Source organism: Streptopelia decaocto (genome assembly GCF_964273445.1).
Source record: "Streptopelia decaocto genome assembly, chromosome: 24".
In the NCBI taxonomy this organism is placed as follows: domain Eukaryota; kingdom Metazoa; phylum Chordata; class Aves; order Columbiformes; family Columbidae; genus Streptopelia; species Streptopelia decaocto.
The window spans coordinates 2,876,637-2,899,475 of record NC_138679.1 but is presented as its reverse complement, the minus strand read 5'-3'; the positions used below and the strand labels follow the sequence as shown (position 1 = coordinate 2,899,475).

Here is a 22,839-nt window from a genome sequence, read left to right as displayed (position 1 = left end):
AACTCTCGGTTCCCTGGTTAGCCCTTTGTTTAGATAAAGGAACTCTGCTGAAGTCCCAGACAATTTACTGGTGTTCGCTAAGGCACTGGAGGGTTTGCTGGCTCAGGAGGGATCTGGCATTAACCCACCTTCCCATTTCACAGGGCAGCAAATCCCGGGCAAGCACTGGCAGCCCTTGCATTGAGGTGGTTTAGTCCCCAGGCTGCGTTTAGCTCTGGAGAGGTACCGGGGCTGTCTGGAGGAAAATGCAGCCAAAAAAGAGGGAGGGTCATCCAGGAACCTCTCCTTGTGCTGAACTCTGCCCTGGGGAGCTGCAGACATCAGCAAGGACTGGGTGGTCAGTCTTCTGAGCTACTGAGGATGATAATGTCGGGAATGTGGACAAGAGGAGACTGGTGTGTTTTTAGCTGGTGGAGTCGGGGCTGTACTTGCCACCAGAGAAGACCTGTCGCAGAGCTCTGGTTGATCAGGAACAGCCGGTCCAGTCGTGCTGTAAACAGCTTTGTTTTCACCCAGGGAATAACTCGCCCCCGTCTTCAGACAGCCAATATCTGGGCACTATCCTGTAGGATTGTCCTTCTGGCCACACACACCGTCACCCAGGGCTCAAAGTTATTGGGGGGGAAAGTCATCCAGGCTTAAGCTGTCGGAAGCAAAGGGCAAAATGGTCCATTTTCCAAAAGGTGCGGAGCTGTGAGCGGCTGCAGCCTGCGGGGAGCAGCACGGGGAGCTTTGCCTCAGCCTGGCTGGGACCCGAAATCTCTGTGTTAAGCAAAGTCGTGTTTCATCTCACCAGCTGCATGAGACCCATGTCCTACCATCCAAAAAAATGGCAGCAAGGAGAAGACATCCTTAGGAGAGAAATGCCACTCTCACCTTTCGCGTTGGAGCTCATCAAAGGACAGATTAAAGGCCAAGTTTTCCACCCTGTGCTGAAACTCTGCTTTCATTTGAAAAGCCCTCCTGAAGCTGGTGTGAATGTTAAATGCTTGGAGCAAGGTAGATGCTGAGGTTGACGTGGACCTGCTCGTGTGTGTGCGAGGAGGTGGGAGAGCAGAACTGCAGCATGTGGCCGGGCTGCTCTTAAGTGTGGTTATAAGCTAATAGCATAAACCATCCTTGCTCTGTAGATGACCTGCGTGAATCATAGACAGGATATCCAGTTTAACTCCCCCACAAACCACAGGGATCTCTCTAAGGGCTTCTCGCCGCCCCCCTTTCAAGTGGCTTGTGTCACACCCAGCCGCCGGACCTCAGCGCTCGGGCTTTGGGGTCAGCGATGGGGCAGTTTTCAGCCTCGTGTGATGGCCGAGCTTTGTTGCCGAAGGACACCAGGCATGCGGTGGAGCCTCCTGTGCTCTGCGGAGGCTCCGGGTTTAAGTAAGAACTGCCCTTTTCCTAGTAGTACATGGTTTTTAGGCAAGACGTGCTCTCCCCTCCTGCTCTGCCCCAAGCCGGCGGTGACCTCCTTCTCCCCGTCCCACAAAGCGGCAGCCAGCTGGCTTCGCCGGCCGACACTCGGCTTTCCGCCGCAGCCCTCGCCAGGCTAACCTCACAGTACCTTGCTTGTGTTCGAAACGGTGGAGCTGAGCCAAGAGCAACAGCGCCTGGTGCAGAAGGAAATCCCCCAGCACTCTGGAGATGGGGACTTCTCCGCACACACTGCCCCGATTCAGCTGTCGTGACGGGGAGGGAGAGGGTGAGACACCGGTGACGGAGGCAGCGTCCACCCCAGCAATAACGCTCTTCCGTAGCTGGTGCCTTCCATGCAATGACCTCGAGATGTTTTACATCCTGGCAGATGGGGGCTCCTGTTCCCTTGCGCAGAGAGGAGCTGGTGAAGTGCTGTGACGTCCAAAGGAAGGTGCAGAGCTGGCGGCAGGACTGGGGTGTTTCTTCACCCAGAGCTGTGCTGGCATGCAGGGGGTGGGAGGACAGACAGGAAACATGGCTTTTAGACTTTTGGGTGACTTCTTGGCCTGTCGAGCAATCCCGAGCACATTTCTGTGCCGTGGTTGCTCACTGGTAAAGTTGAGCCGATAGCAGTTCTTGGAGTTAGGCGAGATTCGATACCAGAAGGGAATTGTTAGAGTGATGCAGCTTCAGCTTGTGTCATGTTAGGGTGCCAGAGTTTTTCAGGTTGCTGAGGTATCTTAGGTAGGGGGAGAGCTTGCTGCAAGGGTAGGACCAGCCACACAATACAGATCTTGCAAGGAGATGGCGGGTTTGGCTGCTCACGCTGCTGGGCTCATCTCCTGCCCCGGTGTCACTGTCTCACGGTGGGTCCTGTCACAGGGAGCAAAGTCCGGGCTCACAGCTGAACTTCGTTTGGTCAAAGAATTACAAAAAGCAGAAAACCAGCAAACAAATAAGGCAGCAGGAACAAGCTCACGGGTGGTTGGTCAGAGGTGTAGAAGGGGCAGAGATGCCTGTGGGGCACAACGCGGGTTTCAGGCTGCAGAGGAAGATTGTGGCTCCTGCTGGCTGCCGCGCTGCAGACCCGACTTCGGATTTTAAAGATTCAGTGTGTTTCTTAAAGGCCTTTGAACATCTCCACTTCTCTGCAGCTCTGTGCCTGGGTTTCTTAGCTGGTGGTAATGGTCCTGAGCTGTTTTCTGAAGGTTCTTCAATGAGGCTGCAAAGCACAGGCGGTCGATCTCACTGCTGAGTTATGCTGCTAGTTGAAATTATGGTATTTAGGATCCCACAGACAGCTCTCAATTAAACCAAGTGGGTGGAATAGGAAACAACTTATTCATAATTTTGCAAGGAAAGATTATGATTTCCAGAGGACTTTAGTGAACACAGATGTCCCAAGGCATCCATGACCGTCTGGCTCAGTTTTCTCTGGTCTGTAGGTTCATATAGTTCAGTGTTTGTGCGTGAATGAAGGATTTCTTCCCATTCCCAGAAGTATTTGCCAGCCTCCAGACATCCAGTGGTTAATCATCGGAAAGCTCATTACGAGAAGACACCAGTAAGTCACCCGGTTCTCTCCCCACCTCTCTCATTGCCTCCCATCTCTTTCCTTCCGCAGCACGGGGTGATCGTTGCGGACGAGGAGGAATATTTCATTGAACCGCTGAGCCCTGGAGCCAACGTCAGCGCGGGGGTGGAGGGCAAGGGCAGCCCCCACGTTGTGTACAAGCGATCGTCTCTCCAGTACCCACACATGGATGCAGCCTGCGGCGTGCTAGGTATCCATGCACACCAACACATGCCCAGTCCATCCCAGTGCAGGCTGGGAGAATACCAGTAGACCAGGCTTTGAGGGACCACACTGCCCTGTATGGCAAAGAACCAAATTTATCTCCCGCAGTCAAGAAAGTTTTCTGTATTTGCTTTTACCCATGTTAAGGGTTTCTGGTGACCCGATCTCTGGAAAGTTCTTGTACTCTCTTCTTCGCAGCAGGGCTTGTAAATTGTAAATAGAGCGTGGGATAGAAGAGAAGAAAAATGCCTCTTATTGTTCTTAAGAAAATCCTCCCAGATTTGGCCAATTTACAAGGTATTGAGAAATTGTAGCTTACGCATGCTCAGAACAGACTTGTCTTTGGGTTTTAGTCACTGAGGATCATGTCTGCGCTGAGATACATCTGCTGCCGCTAGAGACCAGATGGAAAGATGTCCTGTACGGTGGGCTGTGGGGTCTGGTTAGTCACAGTGGGCTCCGGGAGATATTGATACAGAATGAAAATTGCACATAGAATCATAGAACTGTTTGGGTTGAAGGGATGTTCCCAGCTCCCCCAGTGCCACCCCTGCCATGAGCAGGGACATCTTCACCAGCTCAGGTTGCTCAGAGCCCCGTCCAGCCTGGCCTGGGATGTCTCCAGGGATGGTTCATCCACCACCTCTCTGGCCAAGCTAGGCCCTTCTCTGAACTCACTCCAGCACCTCAAGGTCTTTCTTGTCATGAGGGGCCCAAAACTGACCCCAGGATTTGAGGTGCAGCCCTGGGCAGACCGGAGGACAGCCCTTGGGCTGCAGGAGGAATCGCTCAGCAGATCCACCTGATGGCAACAAGGGCATTTGCTGGGTCTGGGCCTGGTGCACAAAGAGCCTTGCAATGTCCTTTCCTTCCCTGGAACCAAGCCTGTCCCTCACCTCCCCGTGCTGCCCCATCGCTGCTAAATAAATCTCTTTACCTCCTCAGATGAGAAGCCCTGGAAGGGGAGGCACTGGTGGCTGCGGTCACTGAAGCCGTCCCCTCTGAAGCCGTCCGGCAACCACAGCCAGCGCGGGCAGCTGCCCCTGAAGAGGTCGGTCAGCACGGAGCGCTACGTGGAAACACTGGTGGTGGCCGACAAAATGATGGTGGGGTACCACGGGCGGCGGGACATCGAGCAGTACATCCTGGCCATCATGAATATTGTAAGTGTTATAACCACATCGCGGACCTTGGGGGACCCCAGGTGCTCACACGCTCGGCAGCAGGCAGGAATCAATCCTGGTTTTCACCCCAAACGTCTGGGTTTGGCAGAGGGTGCCACGTGCTCTTCCTGCAGACACAAGCAGGGCGGAGGGAATGCGGTGGGGAAAGCAGATCTGTTCCAGGGTGGAAGTAGCTTCTCCCCATCCCCAGAGCGAGACATTTGGGTCAAAAATCCTGGCGTGTTGTTGCTGCTCTTGAGCAACGATACTCTGGGCATGCAGGGACTGTTGTGCAGGGGATGCGCTGCAGGAGAGGGAAACTCTGGCCACTCTGACCATGCTCCAGGCCAGATCTGAACCGGGAGAACAAAGCCCTTTCTCTGAACAGCATCTCTCATCTCAGATTAGCATTGCAAATAGGGCCAGCCAAGCTGAGAAACACATGGGAAAGCAGAAGGACAGGGAGCTCTCACGCTTGGGGGTTGATCCGCATGAGGGGAAGGGAGAAATACCCTCGTTCTTCCATACGGTGCTGCCCGCAGCTCTGCGTTACTGCAGAGGAGCTTCCCCTGCAGCATCACATTGGGGTCGTTGCTGGCAGCAGGATGCCAGGCTGGATGCATCAACAGCCTGAATTGGCCACGCTGAATCCTCCTGTGAGGTGAGATAGGCTTGGAAGTTATCCATCAAATGGCTGAAAGCCCCTCTGTGATGGTTCTTTGTCCTGTCCTCTGCAGGATCTCTTTTCATGGCTTGCTCTGTTTGCATTTCTAAAGCAGATGCCAGATTTTTAAAACAATACCGTTTCAAACTGTTTCGTCTGCTGTAAGACACCCATCGTGTGGCAGCAGATTTCTGAGAGATGCTGTGTCGTTCCCTGTTGATGGGCACTCAGCAAAGCTTTGTCCCTGCGCCTGGGTAACGCCAGGACCGCGGGGTTCCCCACCTGACTGTGGGCAAGGAGCAGGTGCTGCAGGATGTCAACGTGGTTGGACGTGACCAGGCAATGTGCCCTTGCAGCCCAGAAGGTCAGTTGTATCTGGGGCTGCATGAAAAGCAGCGTGGCAGCAGGTTTGGGGGAGATTCTGCCCCTCTGCTCTGGTGAGACCCCCTTGCAGTGCTTGTCCAGCTCTGTGTCCTCAGCACAGGACACACATGGAGAGGGGCCAGAGCGCCAGGTGCTCAGTGTGTACCAGCCAATCACACCATCACCCAGCCAGCGAGCTCATTTTTAAGACTCGTCTTTTCTTGTTTCTTGGAGGTCAGGTTGCCAAACTTTTCCAGGACTCGAGTCTGGGCAATATTGTCAATATCCTGGTGACCCGGCTGATTCTGCTCACCGAGGATCAGGTAAGGTGGGCTTTGCTGAGCCGCTTCCATCATGTCTCTGCCGTTCCTTTGTGGGTGTGTGTTCCCCCTGGATGTCACCCCTGGGAGGTCCCCCCAGTGCAATCTGCACCACATCCTCTCAACTGTCACATTGCTTCCATTCCAGCCCACCCTGGAGATCAACCACCACGCCGGGAAATCCCTGGACAGCTTCTGCAAGTGGCAGAAATCCATTGTGAACAGGAACGGCAATGGGAACGCTATCCCAGAGAACGGCATCGCCAACCACGACACCGCAGTGCTGATCACCAGGTAAGGCCGAGCTCCTTAGGGGGTTGTCCTCTGTGTCCCTGCCCTCCATCTCTGTCCAAGCAATGGCTTCAAGTTGTGCCAGGGAAGGTTCATATTGGAGCTGAGGAGTATTTTCTTCCCTGGGACCTCCTGAGAGCTGCCTGTTGCATCCATCCCTCCCTGGAGCTCATGAGATAAGAGCCTGGAAGGACCAAGGAAGGAGTGAAAGGCCCTCCTGCCCCAGCTTCACCCTCCCAGGGCTGCGGCGTTTGCTTTTCCTCCCCTCCTACCACATGTGCAGGATGCCAATGCCGGCTCCGAGTCCTTCAGCCTCCCAGCAGATGTTTGAGCTCACCCGAGATGACTCGCCGGGGCTGCGCCGGGCTTGGACGGCACCAGCGCATCCGGCCCTGTCGCTAATAAATTCCCTGTCTCCCGATAACATCTTGCTGAGCTGCGGACTTTTTTACTCTCGCAGGGACGTGTCAAACTAGAGCCTCCGCACGCATTACTGGTATTCACTCAAAACAGAGTAACAAATGTTTTTCACTCCTTGGTTTCCTGCTGGGGGTGAGAGGTTTGGACCCTGTGCCAGGAGCCAAAGGGACAGGAGCCGTCACCGGGAACATGTTACGTTTAACCCATTGTGGGGTCAGAGCCAGGCTGGACGGGGCTCTGAGCAACCTGGCCTAGTGGAAGGTGTCCCTGCCCATGGCACAGGGTTGGAACTAGATGATCTTTAAGGTCCCCTCCCACCCAAACCGTTCTATGATTCTATGAAACGACACTGAGTTTTGAAATGGAACATGTTTTAAAACTGAATTTTTTCCTTGGTGGTTTGTTTGGGGTTTTGTTTGGTTTTTTGTTGGTTTTGGGGGGGGTTAAAATTCAGAATTACATATTTGTTTGATACGATTTGCTGCAAGGGACTTGACGTAACAGACAAGAGACCGGCCCTGTGCTGCTGGGGCAGATCCCTGAGCCCGGTGTCTCCAGGGGATCAGTGGCTGGTTCCTGGGTGGGCACTGGGGGAGCTGGAACACCCACCCAAAGACCTTCAAGGCTGGAATAACATTGTCCTTGCTGACTTAACCACGCTTCATCAAAACTGAAACTCCAGCCCTGTTTAGCACTGCCCCATAGCTACGGGACAGGACCTATCCTTAAAAATCTGGGGAAAGTGAGCCTTATACAATACAGATCAGAGACATCTTACCTGTTACAGTCACTGCTTTCCATTCCAGAACTGTCACTTGAGCCATTTGTGCTGTTTTGAAGCCGGTAAAATGGAGATGTGCTTACAAAAGGTTTTGGAGCAGTCAGAATTGCAAGTGTTCTTAACGCTGCCTTCTCTTTCTTTGCAGATACGACATTTGCATCTACAAGAATAAACCCTGCGGCACCCTGGGTAGGTGGGATTGTGCTGCCCCTTCGGCTGTGCGTTTTTGGGAGAGGGGCGAGCAAGGGCAGCATGGGGGGAAGCAGCAGAGCCAAGAACAGACCCATGTTTTCCAGCCCACTCCACTGTGTAGCCTCCTTACTTCTGTAAACACTAAAAAGCAGCAAGCTGGAGGACGGATGGGCTCTGGAACGCTTCTCTGTTATATCCCTGGGTCAGGTCCAGCCTGATGATTAAGAACCGCTCGCATCTAGGGCTGGTCCATAGCCTAGTGGAGTATTCCTGGCTTAGCAGAGAGAAATAAGACTCTTTTTTGTGACGACTATAAAGGGAGTTCTTTATTTAAACTGCTAGACGCAGACAGACCCTGCAGCTCTCTCTGGCTGTAGCTCCTAATTTGTCTTGCCCTGGTCTAGACTAAGCAGTCAGGGAGGGATTACTGCTCTGAATCACTGCAGTTAAAAAGAAAAAGTTGGTGGATCTCTGACTTGATGTGGCTGCAGACGAGGTGCCTGGAAGGAGGTTGAGGCCGGAGGTGCCATGTTGGGATTTGTTCCTTTAACAGAAGCTGTTCCTTCCATGGCCCTGTGCAGTGGGCACAGCCCGTGGGGGTGGGACAGTGTCCCTGGGCCAGGGGAATCCTCCACTGCAGTTTGAGGGGGATTTCTGCAAGATCCGGCCCCCCAAATGGAGTCAGGCTGCATTCCTGGTCATGGTGGGTGTCAGCCAGGACCAAGCTGGCTGAACATGAGCCAGCATGTGCCCAGGTGGCCAAGAGGCCACCAGCATCCTAGCTGGTACCAGCCATGCTCAGCGTTAGTGTGAAGCACATCAGTTGTCCCCAAATGCCACCCACGTCCCCTGCAGATGCTTTGTGCTGCCTGTGTGTGACAGCTCCATCTGGCTTCCCCAGGCCTGGCCCCCGTTGGCGGGATGTGCGAACGAGAGCGAAGCTGCAGCATCAACGAGGACATTGGCCTGGCCACAGCCTTCACCATCGCCCACGAGATCGGCCACACGTGAGTCCTGTGCCAGAATTGTCCCTGGGAGCAGCCATCGGGTTGTTCCTGCCAACGGGAGCTGTAAACTCCTTCCTACAGATGATCCAGATGTGTCAAAAGTGCAGCAGCTGATCATCTCACTCTTGCCTTGGTGATGCTTTCCAGGTTTGGCATGAATCACGACGGGGTTGGCAACAGCTGTGGCTCCCGCGGGCAAGAAACGGCCAAGCTCATGGCTGCTCACATCACCATGAAGACCAACCCGTTCGTATGGTCCACGTGCAGCAGGGATTACATCACCAGCTTCCTGGAGTAAGGAATCCACCTCACCTTGCCCTTCCTTCTACCTCGCAACACACACACACACCTCCAGGTTCTCACAGTTGCTTGTGGGGAGGGGGTTAAAGCCAACGAAAAGCCCCCAAAGCACACAGCCTATGCACCTTATGGCTAAGTTACCAAAGAATGAGCCTGTGCTCCCCAGCCCCGAGGGCACAGACTTCAGAGCACTTTCTCAGCACCAGTTTGTGCTGGAGGAGGCTGTGGAGTTATCCCCCCAAGCACACGAGAGCTCAGGCGTGTGCGGATCCAGTTCTGCTGCTGGGGCTCCACCAAGACACTCTCCTGACAGCCTTCCTGAGCTCTGATTCTCATCTCTCTGTCTCCAGCTCTGGGATGGGATTATGCCTGAACAACGCTCCTCCCAAACAAGACTTTATCTACCCAACGGTGGCTCCAGGACAGGCCTACGATGCAGACGAGCAGTGCCGTTTCCAGTACGGAGTTAAATCTCGCCAGTGTAAATACGGGGTAGAGAGCCTTCCTGCTTTACTATCGGTTCCCAGGGGGTGGGGGACGGGGGCTACAGGGGCAAAGGGCTGTGGGACTGTTCCTCTGCTGCCCACATCACTTTGCCGTGTGCTTCAAACGAAGGGCACTGGCACGTTCCCTGTGAGCTTTTTGCCTTGCTTCCCTGGGAGAGGACAGAGAAGGTCGTTTCTCATCCACAGAGGTTGACTCCAGCTCAGTTTTGGTCAGATTAGTCTCTTGCCTCTGTCTGACACCTTGGCTGGTGCTAAACCCCAAGGTTCACAGCTGAAAGCCAAGCTGCAGTCCCCTCATCCAGAAACCTCTCAGCGAGGGTTTGTTCACAGACATATTTTTCATGATCTCTACTAGAAGTCATGATGCTGCTCACACAAACTTAGGCAGAGAAGCTTCTTTCTTCCAGGTGAGGTGGGTCGATGTGCTGTAGGTACGTCTGAGTGACAGCTGCCCAGCTAAGCCACCCTGCGTCACGCAGAAAAAGCTCCTGTCCCTGTGTCCCAGCCCAGCTGGTGCTTCCCAAGTGCACCCACGTGCTGCTGCCCCGGCCTCGCAGCCCTGAGCACAAGCAAATCCTAATCTCGGCTTTATTTCTTTGTCTCTTTCTTCCTCCCTCCCTCTCTCTCCCCCCAAAATCTCCCTCTTTCCAGGAAGTCTGCAGTGAGTTATGGTGTCTGAGCAAAAGCAATCGCTGCATAACCAACAGCATCCCTGCTGCCGAGGGGACCATCTGCCAAACCAACACCATTGAAAAGGGGGTAAGGAAGCCTGGGGCACCGTAGCGAGTTGACAGTGAGTGGTCAAATCCCTCTTCCAGCAATAACCAGGGTTGTTGTTTGCATTGGTGAGCACGGGGTTGATTTAAGAGCACCCACCAGCCTGTCCTTCCTGAACATGAAGCCACCCCCTCCCTCCATAGATGGCTGGAGTTAAAAGGGGCCGATAAGAAAGATGGGGACAGACTTTTGAGCAGGGCCTGTTGCGATAGGACAAGGGGTGATGGTTTTAAACTAAAGGAGGGAGATTCAGGCTCAACATGAGAAAGAAATTGTTGGCCCTGAGGGCAGTGAGAGCCTGGCCCAGATACCCAGAGAGGTGGTGGATGAACCATCCCTGGAGACATCCCAGGCCAGGCTGGACGGGGTCTGAGCAACCTGAGCTGCTGAAGATGTCCCTGTCATGGCAGGGGGGGCACTGGGGGAACTGGGAAGGTCCCTCCAACCCAAACCATCTGTGATTCTATGATCTGGTCTTGCAGCCGGCACATGTCCGTGGTTGCTGCAGGAGATCCATCTGGGGTCTGCTCCCAGCAGCCAGGGTGCAAGGGCAGAGCCTGTCACAGATGTTCTGAGGTTCCTGGAGCACGTGGAGGGATTTGCAGGGGCTGGGCAGGCTCCTTTGTCCTTCCTGCAAAAGCAGCAGCCCCAGTACCTCCAGTCTGGAGCAGCAGCAGGGCCAGCAGCCAGGCTGTGCCTGCAGAGCATCTCCTCTGCGTGGGTCGCACCCTTGGGTGCTGCTGGGCATGGTCTCCAGCTGCGTGTCCTGGGAGGCCATGGCTCATTTTTCCCTGCCCATGGAGCTGGCTCAAGAGCCGGGAGAAGCTGTGCCAGCAGCTCCAGGGTGGGTTCTCAGCCCCTGGAAGAAGCACACAGCAGTTTCTTCCTTCCTGGGATTATCTGAGCCCCCGAGGCACCATGTCCGGCACCGCGCCCGGAGAGCGGCAGCAGCTCTGGCTCTGTCCTGCTCCATGCGTCACTGCTGACTCCGGCGGCGCTGGACATTTCCAGGTCCGAGGGAAGTATTTTATAGGCAACTTTGCGTGAGCATCTGCAACCAGCAGGACAGACACCGGCTGATTCTTTAGGGATCCTCGGCACAGCAATGACACAACAGCACTGTTGTTACGATCAAAACTTTTTATTTTAACCTGGACGTTCTGCAGATTGGGTCATTTTAACACATTAACTGCAGCTTGAGCTGCCAGTGCATGTACAAAACTCCATCCTGGGAGGAAGCGGCTGGTGGTGGAGGTGTCTGTGTCCCCCAGGGATCCTGGTCCTGCCACCCAGCAGCAGCAGTTCTCATCCAGGTCCCACCTGGGACTCATTGCCACACGGTTTTATAGGCAGTGACACATCCCTGGTGACAATGTGTGTCACCCTGATTGACCCAGGAACCCTTTAGAGGAGGGAGCAGAGAGTGTCCTCAGGGTGTTCAAATAGAATCACAGAATCACTGTGGTTGGAAAAGCCCCTCAAGCTCATCGGGTCCAACTGTTCCCCGACCCCTGGCACTGCCCCATGTTCTGAGAACCTCATGTCCGTCTGTCCAACCCTCCAGGGACGGTGACTCCAGCACTGCCCTGGGCAGCCTGTTCCAATGCCTCACAAGCTCTGTCTCTCCCCAGTGGTGCTACAAGAGGGAGTGTGTACCTTTCGGCACCCGACCGGCCGGCGTGGATGGTGCCTGGGGAGCCTGGTCATCCTGGGGAGAGTGCAGCAGGACGTGCGGCGGAGGTGTATCGTCATCCGTTCGCCACTGTGACAGCCCGCGGTGGGTGGATGTGCTCGTGGCCATGTCGCTGTGGCGCTGCCATGTCCTGGCTGCACTGCATCCCTGTTCGGGTCAGCAGGGAGGGCAGCAGCCGGGTGCTTGTGCAGCTCTGCGCTCAGTTCCTAAGAGGGTCTTGGCTCCTGCACACAAATAATGGAATAATTTTGGTTGGAAAAGCCCCTCAAGATCATCGAGTCCAACCATAACCCAGCCCTGGCACTGCCTCATGTCCTGAGAACCTCATGTCCGTCTGTCCAGCCCTCCAGGGATGGTGACTCCAGCACTGCCCTGGGAAGCCTGTTCCAGTGCCCCACAGCCCTTTGGGGAAGAAATTGTTCCCCAGATCCAACCTCAACCTCCCCTGGCGCAACTTGAGGCCATTTTCTCTGCTCCTGGCGCTTGTTCCTGGGGAGCAGAGCCCGACCCCCCTGGCTCCAAGCTCCTTTCAGGCAGTTCAGAGATCAGAAGGTCTCCCCTCAGCTCCTGTTCTCAGCTGAACCCCCAGGTCCCTCAGCCGCTCCCATCACACCTGTGCCCCAGCCCCTGTCCTCCTTTCACAGCAACTCGGTGCTTTTGCCGCTGGTGCTGGCTCTGCAGCCTCACACCCAAAGCCACTTGCACAACTCCACTGTGCACTTTGCAGCTGAGCATGTGAAGATTTTTAGGGGACTGCACTTCTGCAATAGCCCCTCCAGGCAGGATCCCTCCTTGCAGTGGTTCAGGGTTGGGAAAACCCACGGTCTTCCTGCAAGCTTGGGGCAGCCGCCTGCCGCAGCCATGGCTTGCTGCCCTGAGCTGGTTCTCCTGTCTCATTCCCTGCTTTGCAGGCCCACGATCGGAGGGAAGTACTGCCTGGGCGAGCGGAAGCGGTACCGGTCCTGCAACACCGACGTGAGTGCCCGTGGGCTCGGGGAGAGGGGCAGAGGTGGGACAGCAGGGCTTTGCCAGCGGGGCGTCAGATGTGGCTGTGGGACACACAGAAGGAGGTGACAGGGACCAGGGGAAGAGGTGACAGCACTGGTAGGGGTGAACGGGGCTGTCCCGGCAGCAATCCCGCAGCGGGGAAAGTCAAATGGGACGATGCACGCCTGCACCGGCTGCGAGCTGGTTCGGAGGGCAGGTGAAATGCCTGTACCTGCAGGGATTTAGCATCAAGAAGGGGCCTGTAAAGATAACGCGGAAAACGGGGAGAGATCAGAGCAGCACTGATGTGACCGCCGTTGCCTCTCGCACGCTGCCAGTGCAGGGCTGACCAGGAGAGAGCAGCTCATGAAGCAACTCCCTTCCCAGGGCCACGGGTTAAACCTCAAGGGGAGCAAAGAGAAATAAGCGTGCTGGGGAGTTCAGTGAAGCTTTGAACATGGGAAATGGTAGTTTTAACATCCACAGGCTGGTTGGGAGGAAAATAGATGGCTCCCCATTGCTTCCCCTGGGTTTGCACCAAGCTTTTAAAGGATTGCTCGCAAGAGCGAGTGTTGCATCTGCAGACAGACCTGCTGCAGCCCGATGGCTTGTGCTGTTTGTCTTCAAATCACGTTTAGCTTTGCAGGAAGGATGCTCCTGCCATACACAGTGTCCAGTTGTCAGGGCTGGTATCCATGTCCCAGAAGGGCTGGCGTTAGTTGTGGATGGGAGCCCTGCAGCAGCTCCTGCCCCCGAGCAGACGGGGCAGGCTGGTCCCCCAGGGTGATCACTGGCTGTGTGGCCGCAGGACTGCCCGCCGGGCTCCCAGGACTTCCGAGAGCTGCAGTGTGCCGAGTTCGATAACGTCCCCTTCCGAGGGAAGTACTACACCTGGAAGACGTACCGTGGGGGTGAGTACCGTGGGCTGAGCATCCCCTGGCGCGGGGCCATGTGGGGCTTTGCTCCCTGCCGTTCTATGCAGGGACACATCAAGTGGTCCGGTGGGCTCTTAGTCACCAACTCCACTAGCCCAGGTCCCCCAGGCTGCCCGCTCTGTGTCCCTGGGGTGTCCTGGATCTACATGCATCCTTCCAGGCATCTGCCCACAACCATCCCACCGCACCCTGGGTCACTACCCCTGTGCAATTGCTCTGTAACTTCATTCCTCTGCTAGAAACAATTCCAGCTGCATTAGAGCTGTTGTATTTTTTTTTTCCTTGAGTGTTTCCTTAAGTGCTCAGTGAACAAAGAGGAAGACAGACAAGAGGGGGAGTTGCTCATATGTGGTACCTGATGGGGAGAAAAGAGTGGCTCTCACTGCACAGGCAGGTAAAACTTCCAGTCTGTGCACAGGCAGAACTGGTGGATCCTTCACAGAGCATTGCTCCCCTCTTCCCAAGGTCAGTCCTCCTGCATCCTGCACAAGTGTCAAAGGAGGAGAGGGGGCAGGAGGCAGAAATCTCTTAATAATGAGAAAGAACAGTGCGTCTCCTTCATGTAGTTAATGAACTTGACTGGGGAAATCCTTCGCAGCTGTGTAAATAAGCACAACCTCCCAGCGGGGCTCCTGCAGCTGGACCAGATGTGCTGAGGCTGCAGGGGATGGATCAATAAAAATGTAATAAAATTGCAAAGCAGTAAGTCACACAAAGACCCCGGTGGATGTCAGGTTGGGAGACATCCCCGCAGGCTGGATCTGCCCTCGCTCGGACCTCTCTCTTCCCCAAGCATGGCCCAGTGTTGGAGTCCAGAGGATGGTTGGCCAGTTGAACGTCGGCCCTTGACTTGTGATCTGGCCTTGACACTGATCTTTGCTTTGGCTTTCGAAAACAGCCTCTTCTTCTCTCTCTGCTTCAGCTTCCTCTTCCATAAAACAAGGTGGTGAAACGTGTCTCCTTCCCAGGAGGCTGTGAGCATCGGTACGATTGTGTTTGAAGGGATCTGGGAGGTCCCTGTCTCAGCTCCCCGGGATGGCGATAGGTAATGGTCACGAGGAGCCGTGCTGTTCAGCAGTTTGGTTTGTTCGGTGTCAAAGGCATCCACTGTCTCCCTCTGCGGTGGCCCAGGCAGGGAAGCCCTTCAACCCAAACTGTTCTGTGTTTCTATGACTTCAGCACCACCGATACTCACCTCTTCACTTGCCAGCAGGATTGTGTGATACTTGGTGTCATTGGGGTGTCAGAGGTAGATCGGGGGGGCAGGGAGCATCCCTGCACCTCCACCCTCTCCTCCATGTCATAAATCAGACCCCTGGGGAACAGCCCCCTCTTGTCTTCCTCTTACCATTAGTTTTGCTCTCAGGACCCATGTTTATCGCCCGCAGCCCCTGTGCTACCAGCCCCCCCAGCCCAGCGCTGGGAAGGTGATGAGGGCACCATCCTCTCCCTGCTGGGCTCTTCCCTGAGAGCTCTGGGGTGGCAGGTGTCCATCCCTCCCTCCCCACGGGCACGAGCAGCCCCCCAGGCCCCATCCTTGTTGGTGGCCTCGTCCCCGGGCTCTTGCCCTCCATCTGGTCACAAATCTGCTCTTCAGGCTGCTGGAGGGGGCACCGATCCCACCGGGAATTTGGGAAGAAGCCGCCCGCTGACAGCCTGACGCCAGCCGCCGGGTCACTGGCAAGTTGAGGTCGGGTTTTTCACGGGGCCGGTACGATGTGTTTTCCTGTCGATGATTTATAATGGTCCCGGAGCCCAGACCCCAGGATCGCAAGACACAGCCCCAGCGAGAAGTGCTGAGCTCAGCTTTTCGGAGCTCAACAGTCAGCAGATACCTCGTGGAATGTGGCTTTAATTGTTTGTTTATTTTGCTTTATTCACTTAGTTATTCATTTTGCTCTTGGCGGATGCGAGAGCCAAGGGAGAGCGGAGCAGCTCACGGGGCTGGGGGAGGAATGGGGAGGAGCAGGGGCTTGCAGAAAACAGGAGATTGCTCATCATAAATTGTAATGAACTTTAATTCCTCCATGGGACGGGGCAGGCAGGAGGAACAAAACATCCTCCGAGGCGCCGCATAGCCAACTGCAAATACTCTAATAGCTAGATTAAATATTAAAAGGAGTACGCGGCAGACCTGGCTGTTGCCGACCTTGGACTGCTCAGCCCCAAGCTCTGAACTGAGCCTGGGTTTTGCTGTTCAGCGTCTGTGCCCTGACATTCGTGGCCCAGTTTGTCCCCAGCTTGACACCAGTAGGGCCCCCTGCTGCCTCCAGTTCATCCTTTTTCTCCTCTCAGAGGCACTTTGAGTCATTGGAAGTGTCACCTGAGGACTTCTGCCTTTCCTGGCTTTGAATGTCTCCAGGGATGGTTCATCCACCACCTCTCTGGCCAACCTGGGCCAGGCTCTCACCACCCTCAGGGCCAACAATTCCTTCCTCATGTCCAGCCTGAATCTCCCTCCTTTAGTTCAAAACCATCACCCCTTGTCCTGTTGCAACAGACCCTGCTCAAAAGTCTGTCCCCATCTTTCTGATCAGCCCCTTTTAAGTCTGGAAAGGCCACAATAAGGTCCCCAGAGCTTCTCTTCTCCAGCTGGACACCCCAGCTCTCTCAGCCTGTCCCCCAGCAGAGCTGTTCCAGCCTCGGCTCATTCCTGTGGCTCCTCTGGCCCCTCTCCAGCAGGTCCCTGTGCTGAGGACCCCGAGCTGGACGCAGAACTGCAGGTATTTGTAGCTGGAAACAGGGAAGGGAAAGGACAGTGCATGTAAAGAGTTTAGCAAACCCATCTGAGAGCTCTGAAATACAGCCCCAAGTTTCTGGCTGTTCCTCGGCTCTGCTGCATTGCACAGTCTGCCCTGCACCCCAGTGTCGGCCGGAGAGAGCGCGGCTGGAATGAGCCGCACGCCGACCGGGACCAAGGGCCAGTGCAGCTGCCAGGAGCGAGGCCACCGGCAGGAGAGACGCTCCCGAGCCAAAAATCCCTGGCTAAATCCCAGCTGCGTCTCAGCATGGCCAGCACAAGCCCCTGTCACAGGCTGGGGGGACAGTTGCATGTGTGGGTGTCCGGGTGCCGCTGCACGGCCACTCTGAGCCAGGAGGTCCCGTGGCCACCGTGGCTCCCTTATGATTCGAGTTTTCCTACCTTGCGGATGATGTTTTGCAGGTCTGGCTGGGCAGGCCTGGAGCCCAGGCGTGTGGATAAGTGGCTGTGAAGTTTTGTTGTGGTTGTGTTGTCCCCCTCGATGGCCCTGGTGCTCCCCCACCTGCTCAGGGGGTGTTGTCTGTACAGACGAGGGTTGATTGAGCACCTTCTCCAGGGGCTTGCCCGGGCGTCCTGCTCCTCGCCAGCATCCCTCCAGGCAGCTGAATTCCCCTCTCGTGTCTCCTCCTGTTCCTCCCTCTCTTTGCTTTGCTCTTTCTTCTCTCCAGCTGCGTTCGGGTGCTCCCGGGCACAGCTGGGCCCCCCTCCCCTCCATCTGCCCCTTTGATCTGCCAGATCGAGTTGCAGGTTGTGCAGATTTCCGTTGCTCCCGACCCCAGTGCTTCCCCGCTCCGGCTCACCCTGTTGCAGTGCCTGCAGGGGCGAATTGCCGCAGCTCAGGTGTGTGTCTCTCGTGCAGGCTGTCGAGTCTCCTTGAGGTGCTTTGTAAAGGCAGCAAATGGCACAATCTGCACCAACGTTTGATGAAATCCACTGTCAGAAGGCAGGAAACTGCTCTGCTCTAGGTGTCTCCTGCCATAATCAGTCCCGCATCCTGCTCCCGAGCACCATAGGTCAATATCCAGATATCCAGCCTCTGTTCTTAGATGGTGCTTTGGCAAGAGGTGTTGGGAAGTGGGTATTTCAGCTATAACTTGATCATCGTCCCCTTCACCCTGCTGCGGAGGACTCAGTATCTACCAGCCTTGAACAGAAAGAAATAGTTGCTCTGGCCTAGTAACTGGGCTAGGAGCTGAAAAACTTGTACACTCTGGTCTAGTAGCTGAAAAGCCTCAGACAAGTCCCTTATGAGCTGCTGCCTCAGTTTCCCTGTCTGTGAGATGGACACAAGGGTGTTGACAGCCATTGTAAAGTGCCAGGTGACCCAGGACTGACCAACACTAGATAAGAACAACTCAGTTTGTGACCTTCCCTGTCACGTACTCCCCGCGTTTCCCACGCTATGCAGAAGGGACAGGCTCTCGTGATGTGCCAGTGTCAGGTTCAAGGGGCTTGGCTCAGTGCTGATCAATAAGGATGTACCTGGGTCCCTCCACTTGGCAGGGACATTGTCCTGGGCACCTGGAGCTGTGCTGCGGGGAGGCCAAGGGTAAAATAACCATTATCCAGCCCTGGATCTCCACATCTTTCCTCTCTCTCCTTGATGGCATCGTTTGGACCTCGTCCTCTCTCGCAGGGGGTGTGAAAGCCTGTTCTCTCAACTGCCTGGCCGAGGGATTCAACTTCTACACAGAGCGAGCGGCGGCCGTGGTGGACGGGACGCCGTGTCGGCAGGACTCCAACGACATCTGCGTCAACGGGGAGTGCAAGGTGCTGCCGGGGATGGGGGGACAGGGACACGGACCACGGGCAGGGGAGCGCTGCCTGACACGGGCATCCCTCTGCCCCGTCACCCGCGGAGCGGGAACGTGTCCATCCACCTCTGGGCTCGTGTCTGTCCGCTCTCCATGCACCGGGTGCCCGCGTTAGCGCCGGGTCTCTGCATTTACAGCCCATGTAGTTCCAGGCACTTGATATTTCCATTGAAATGGGATCTGGAAGGCTATAAAAGTTTAATTATAAGAAAGTGCTGTGGGAGCGGCGCATGTCCCCAGCAGGCGGGCAGACAGGCTCCCTCTGTCTGTCTGTCTCCCTTCCTGTGCCTCTGGGATCTCTTTGTCTCTACGGGGCTGAAATTACAGCGGAACAAAAGGGGGATTGCACCATCGGTAGCCACAGCCACGCTGGTGACCCGCTTGCCAGCCCACGTACCGTGGCAGCGGGGCAGAGCCGGAGGCTTCACGTGTGCTCTTTACCACAGGGACACGGCTCTCCTGGGGCTGCTGAAGCTCCACCAGCTCAGTGCAGGCACCCCAACACCTGCCGTGTCCCAACGTCACGGAATTTCTGCCTGTGCCCCCTGCCTGCCTTACAGAGACCCCCCAGGGCTGTCCCTGCAGAGAGGAGCCACAAAAGGGGGCTGAGCAGAGGGGATGGTGCAGAGCAATGGAGGGGAGTGAGGAGGAGCCCAGGGGAGATCCCTGCTCCCCGGGATGTTGCACGTTCTGTGTGGGGAGGACAAGGCTCCACCAGAATTGCTAAATCCTGCTGCTCCTTCCTCCAGCACGTGGGCTGTGACCGTGTCCTGGGCTCTGACTCGAAGGAGGACAAGTGTCGCGTGTGTGGGGGAGACGGCAGCTCCTGCGAGACCATCGAGGGCATCTTCAACCAGTCCCTGCCGGAGGGAGGTAGGAGCAAGCGGCTTGGCCAGTGTCACCCACCCTTGAGTCCCTCGTCGGCTTCCCATGCTCCTGGGGACACACAGGACAGGCAGGAATGTGCCCCAGGGAATCACCCCCAAGGGCAGGACCAGGCTGCGAGCAGGGAGCAAATCGCTCCTGTTCACCAACCCGACTGTGCCCCGGCCAGCGCTGGCACCCAGGGCCCTGGCACAGAACACCCAGCTCCCTCCCTGCTCCCAGCCCACGCTGCCCTCAGGCCAGGCTGTGGAGATGCCCGTGGAGATGCCCATGGGGCTCCCAGCTCCACAGCAGCTCCCCAGCACAGCCAGTCCCATCACGAGAGCCCACGCTGCAAAGCAAACAAGCCCGTCCTGGCGGGCCATAGCGCTTTTTCCATTAGGTTGCAGTGGGTGGCTGAACAAACACACCTCTGCAGTGCCTGCACCTGGTTCAGTGTTTAACCCACGGGTGACAGGGTGGCACACACTCCCACCCAGCCCAGGGCTCGAAGGCTGAGCGTTGCTGCTCACCGCTCCCGGGTTGTCTCACAGGTTACGAAGAGGTGATCCAGATTCCCAAGGGCTCCGTCCACATCGACATCCGGGAGTTGAACCTCTCCATCAACTACCTCGGTGAGCTGGGGCTGGGGGACACTGAAATCCCAGCCAGATGCCCCTTGGGCTGCCATTTCCCTGCAATTAATAGGGCGTGGGAAAGGCTCAGCACGGAAAACCTCCCAGGGCAGCAGAGGATGGGCTTGGGCGTCCTGGGCTGGGGACAGAGGGAGGCAGCAGGACAGCGTGTCCCAGTGTGGCACACACAGCCCCCGTCTCGCTGCGCTCCCTGTTCAGCAGCGTAACCCTGAGCAAACCCCACACCCCGTCGTTCCTGGCACTGTCCGCGCCTCCTTGGCATTCCCCCCTCCGCCAGCATGTTGGGCTGGGGATTAAAATAGACCTGCTCACATTTTCCTTGGGTTTAATTTTCCAGCCAGACTCTGGCTGGTTTTTACAACAGGATTTTTTCTTTCCCCTTGTCTTCTCTTTCTGTCCTCCAAGTGATGGGCAGCAGTGAGGGGGGTGGGCAGGGGTGCTCACTGCTGGCTGGCACCAGTGGGAGGTCACAACGGGGCTCTCCTGGGTTCGGGAATGCTGATGTCCCTCCCTGCCCAGCCCAGGGATACTGGGGACTCCTTGTGTCCATCCAGACTGGATTTCTGTACACTGGAGGCACAGCCCAAGCTTGTGTCTCTATCGACTGCTGCCACCAGTCTCTTGCACTCCAGGATCTGTCTCAATGGGAGGGGAGGGAGCATCCTCCATCCTCAGCAGTACAAAGCATCCTCAGTGCAGCTCTGGGTGCCAGCGCGGTGTTGGTGGCGGAGCGCAGGGAGGGAGAGCGTGGGAATGCAAGCGGGAGCGAACGAGCAGATCCCCCTCTAGTGACTCGCTCGGGCAACCACAGCCAGGCTCCCGGGGACCAGCCTCCTCCAGCAGCCAAGACCCAGTTTGCACAGGTGCAGTTGAGCCTGGCTTTATGGCCACAGCTCGTCACACTGCCAGGTGTCCCCAGCACCACCCGGGCAGCTGGCTGAGCTCCCCGCAGCACTGGCCTTCCACAGCGCGGTGACAGGCAGGCTGAGACAAGATGATGGGTACATTAGTCCCACCTCTGCTAGTGACTTCCTGCGTGACCTCACCCAGGCACCTACTTGATTTCCTATCTATTTCACCCCTATAAAATGAGGTCGATGACGTTTACCCAGAGCTCTGAGCCTGGTCGATGCGAAGCGCCCGGCTGGAGCTGGATGCATTCAGCCTTTCTGCTAACGCTTGCTCCCCTCTCCTCGCAGCGCTGAGAGGGGAGAGCGGCAACTATTACATCAACGGGAAGCTCTCCATCGACCCCCCGCGGCGCTTCGACATCGCAGGCACCACTTTCCACTACAGGAGATCCCCAGATGAGCCTGAATCCCTGGAGGCTTTGGGACCCACCAACATCACCCTCTTTGTCATGGTTGGTAACATGGTTCCTTCATACCCTCACCTGGTCTGGCCTAAAGACACCTTGTCGTGACTACATGGGAATTGAGTTCCTCAGCCCCTGTCCTTGCCGTCTGGGGTAAAGGGGCACAGATATCAGAGGTAAACTGGGATAAATTCTCAGGTCTCACACCCTAACCTGCCAGGCTTTGGAATGATTCATTTTTTAAGTGCATAGGAGCACTTGTCCCCTTCATGGCTGCACCACTGTCATCACTGGTGGCTGCCACATCAATGCTGGAAGGGACTGGAAAGGGAAGGTGGGGACATTTCAGCTGCCCTGGACTTTAGAGAGCACAAAAAGGTCGTAGGATGCCATCTGGATGGTCACAACCCTGCTGGGCTTGGGTGGCACTGACATCTTGGTGGTGCCTTTCTCCACAGGTGCTTGTGCGGACAGAGCTACAGGGGATCCGGTACAAGTTCAACGCACCCATCGGCAGGGACGCCTCCAACCAGTATTCCTGGCACTACAGCCCGTGGACCAAATGCTCGGTGCTGTGTGCAGGGGGTGAGCTGTGACCCTGTGTTGGTGTGGGGGACACGTGTCTGCACCCCTGTGACTCCTCCTCTCTTCCCCCCTCGCCTCTTCTTCTCGGCAGGCAGCCAGATCCAATCTGTGGTGTGCAAGAAACTTTTCGACGGCTCAACTGTCTCCAACCATTTCTGTAGCCCTGAAACCAAAATGCCAGAGCGGCAGAGGCCGTGCAATACCGAGCCGTGCCCCCCCGCGTGAGTACCATGCCTTGGAGCAGATCAAGGGACTGTGGGTGGAAAAGCCAGCGTGGAGGAGGGTGAAATTCACCCTTTTCTGCCATTCCCAAGTCAGCGTCCCCTGCTGCAGTCCCCAGGGGTGACACTGCCCACCTGGAGCAGCTCTACTGGGGTGGGGGGACAGTGTTTTCCTCTGTCCCCCCTCATGAGCACAATACAGCACACAAGCTGCACAGCCCAAGTGTGTCGCTGTGGGGAAGAGCAGCGGCAATGCAGCAGCAGCAATCTCCCTGTTCCGCAGTGCTCCGTGCATGAGGCTGCACCGTGCCCTTGCTCGGCGAAAGGCGTGCCAAGCTCACGGTGTGTTGGCCAATTATGCCAATGCATGACCTCCCTGCACTGCTCTGCTGCTTGCAGAAAGGAGCCAGAAAGGAGCCAGGTCCCTCAAATATTGTCCCAGTCCTTCCCTGGCTGGTCCTTGCCCCTCTCTTGAAGAGAAAAGGGAGATGTGGAGGAGCTCTATGGTTCAATCAGAGCTGCCTGGGAGGCTGTGGCCAGCGTAGGACTAGAGCTGTGTACAGGCATCTGGGGACAAGCGTGGACAACCGTGCCCCTCGCAAGCTTTGCTGTTTTACCTGTCTGCAGCTGGGTGATTGGGAACTGGTCTGACTGCAGCCGAAGCTGCAACGAAGGTGTCCGCACACGCAGCGTCTTCTGCAAGCGTAAGATCTCTGCCACCGAGGAGAAGACTTTGGATGATGCTTCTTGCACCCATCCACGGCCAAAGATGCTTGAGCCTTGCAATAACCAGACGTGCCCTCCGGAGTGGGTCGCCCTGGACTGGTCAGAGGTGAGTGCGTAACGTCACCCTCACCTCTCTGTTGGCTCTGGTCCTTAGGACAGTGTCACTCACTAGGCCAGAGCATCGCTGGTGGCTGCTGGCCGTGGAGAGCGGAACATGGGAAATGGTCTTGTAGCTCAGAGACAAGCAAGGCCCTGGGGAGACCTTATTGTGGCCTTTCTGGACTTAA

At 56.2% G+C, this 22,839-nt stretch overlaps 1 protein-coding gene across 2 annotated transcripts in view; it reads left to right on the top strand.

The window, feature by feature from the left end:
- The window catches only part of ADAMTS10 (ADAM metallopeptidase with thrombospondin type 1 motif 10), a 43,003-nt gene that overhangs the window by 16,991 nt on the left and 3,173 nt on the right, over nucleotides 1-22,839 (top strand). The window contains exons 4-22 of one of the 2 annotated variants that reach the window (XM_082072292.1): nucleotides 3,038-3,197; nucleotides 4,157-4,374; nucleotides 5,641-5,724; nucleotides 5,870-6,015; nucleotides 7,359-7,402; nucleotides 8,307-8,412; nucleotides 8,560-8,706; nucleotides 9,063-9,204; nucleotides 9,870-9,977; nucleotides 11,627-11,772; nucleotides 12,600-12,663; nucleotides 13,484-13,586; nucleotides 18,008-18,141; nucleotides 18,935-19,058; nucleotides 19,604-19,684; nucleotides 20,905-21,068; nucleotides 21,479-21,605; nucleotides 21,697-21,826; nucleotides 22,454-22,658. In XM_082072292.1, the coding sequence (XP_081928418.1) occupies nucleotides 3,038-3,197; nucleotides 4,157-4,374; nucleotides 5,641-5,724; nucleotides 5,870-6,015; nucleotides 7,359-7,402; nucleotides 8,307-8,412; nucleotides 8,560-8,706; nucleotides 9,063-9,204; nucleotides 9,870-9,977; nucleotides 11,627-11,772; nucleotides 12,600-12,663; nucleotides 13,484-13,586; nucleotides 18,008-18,141; nucleotides 18,935-19,058; nucleotides 19,604-19,684; nucleotides 20,905-21,068; nucleotides 21,479-21,605; nucleotides 21,697-21,826; nucleotides 22,454-22,658 (2,433 nt within the window). The remainder of the gene's footprint in view (nucleotides 1-3,037; nucleotides 3,198-4,156; nucleotides 4,375-5,640; nucleotides 5,725-5,869; nucleotides 6,016-7,358; nucleotides 7,403-8,306; nucleotides 8,413-8,559; nucleotides 8,707-9,062; nucleotides 9,205-9,869; nucleotides 9,978-11,626; nucleotides 11,773-12,599; nucleotides 12,664-13,483; nucleotides 13,587-18,007; nucleotides 18,142-18,934; nucleotides 19,059-19,603; nucleotides 19,685-20,904; nucleotides 21,069-21,478; nucleotides 21,606-21,696; nucleotides 21,827-22,453; nucleotides 22,659-22,839) is intronic. The other variant, XM_082072293.1, reaches the window with a different exon arrangement.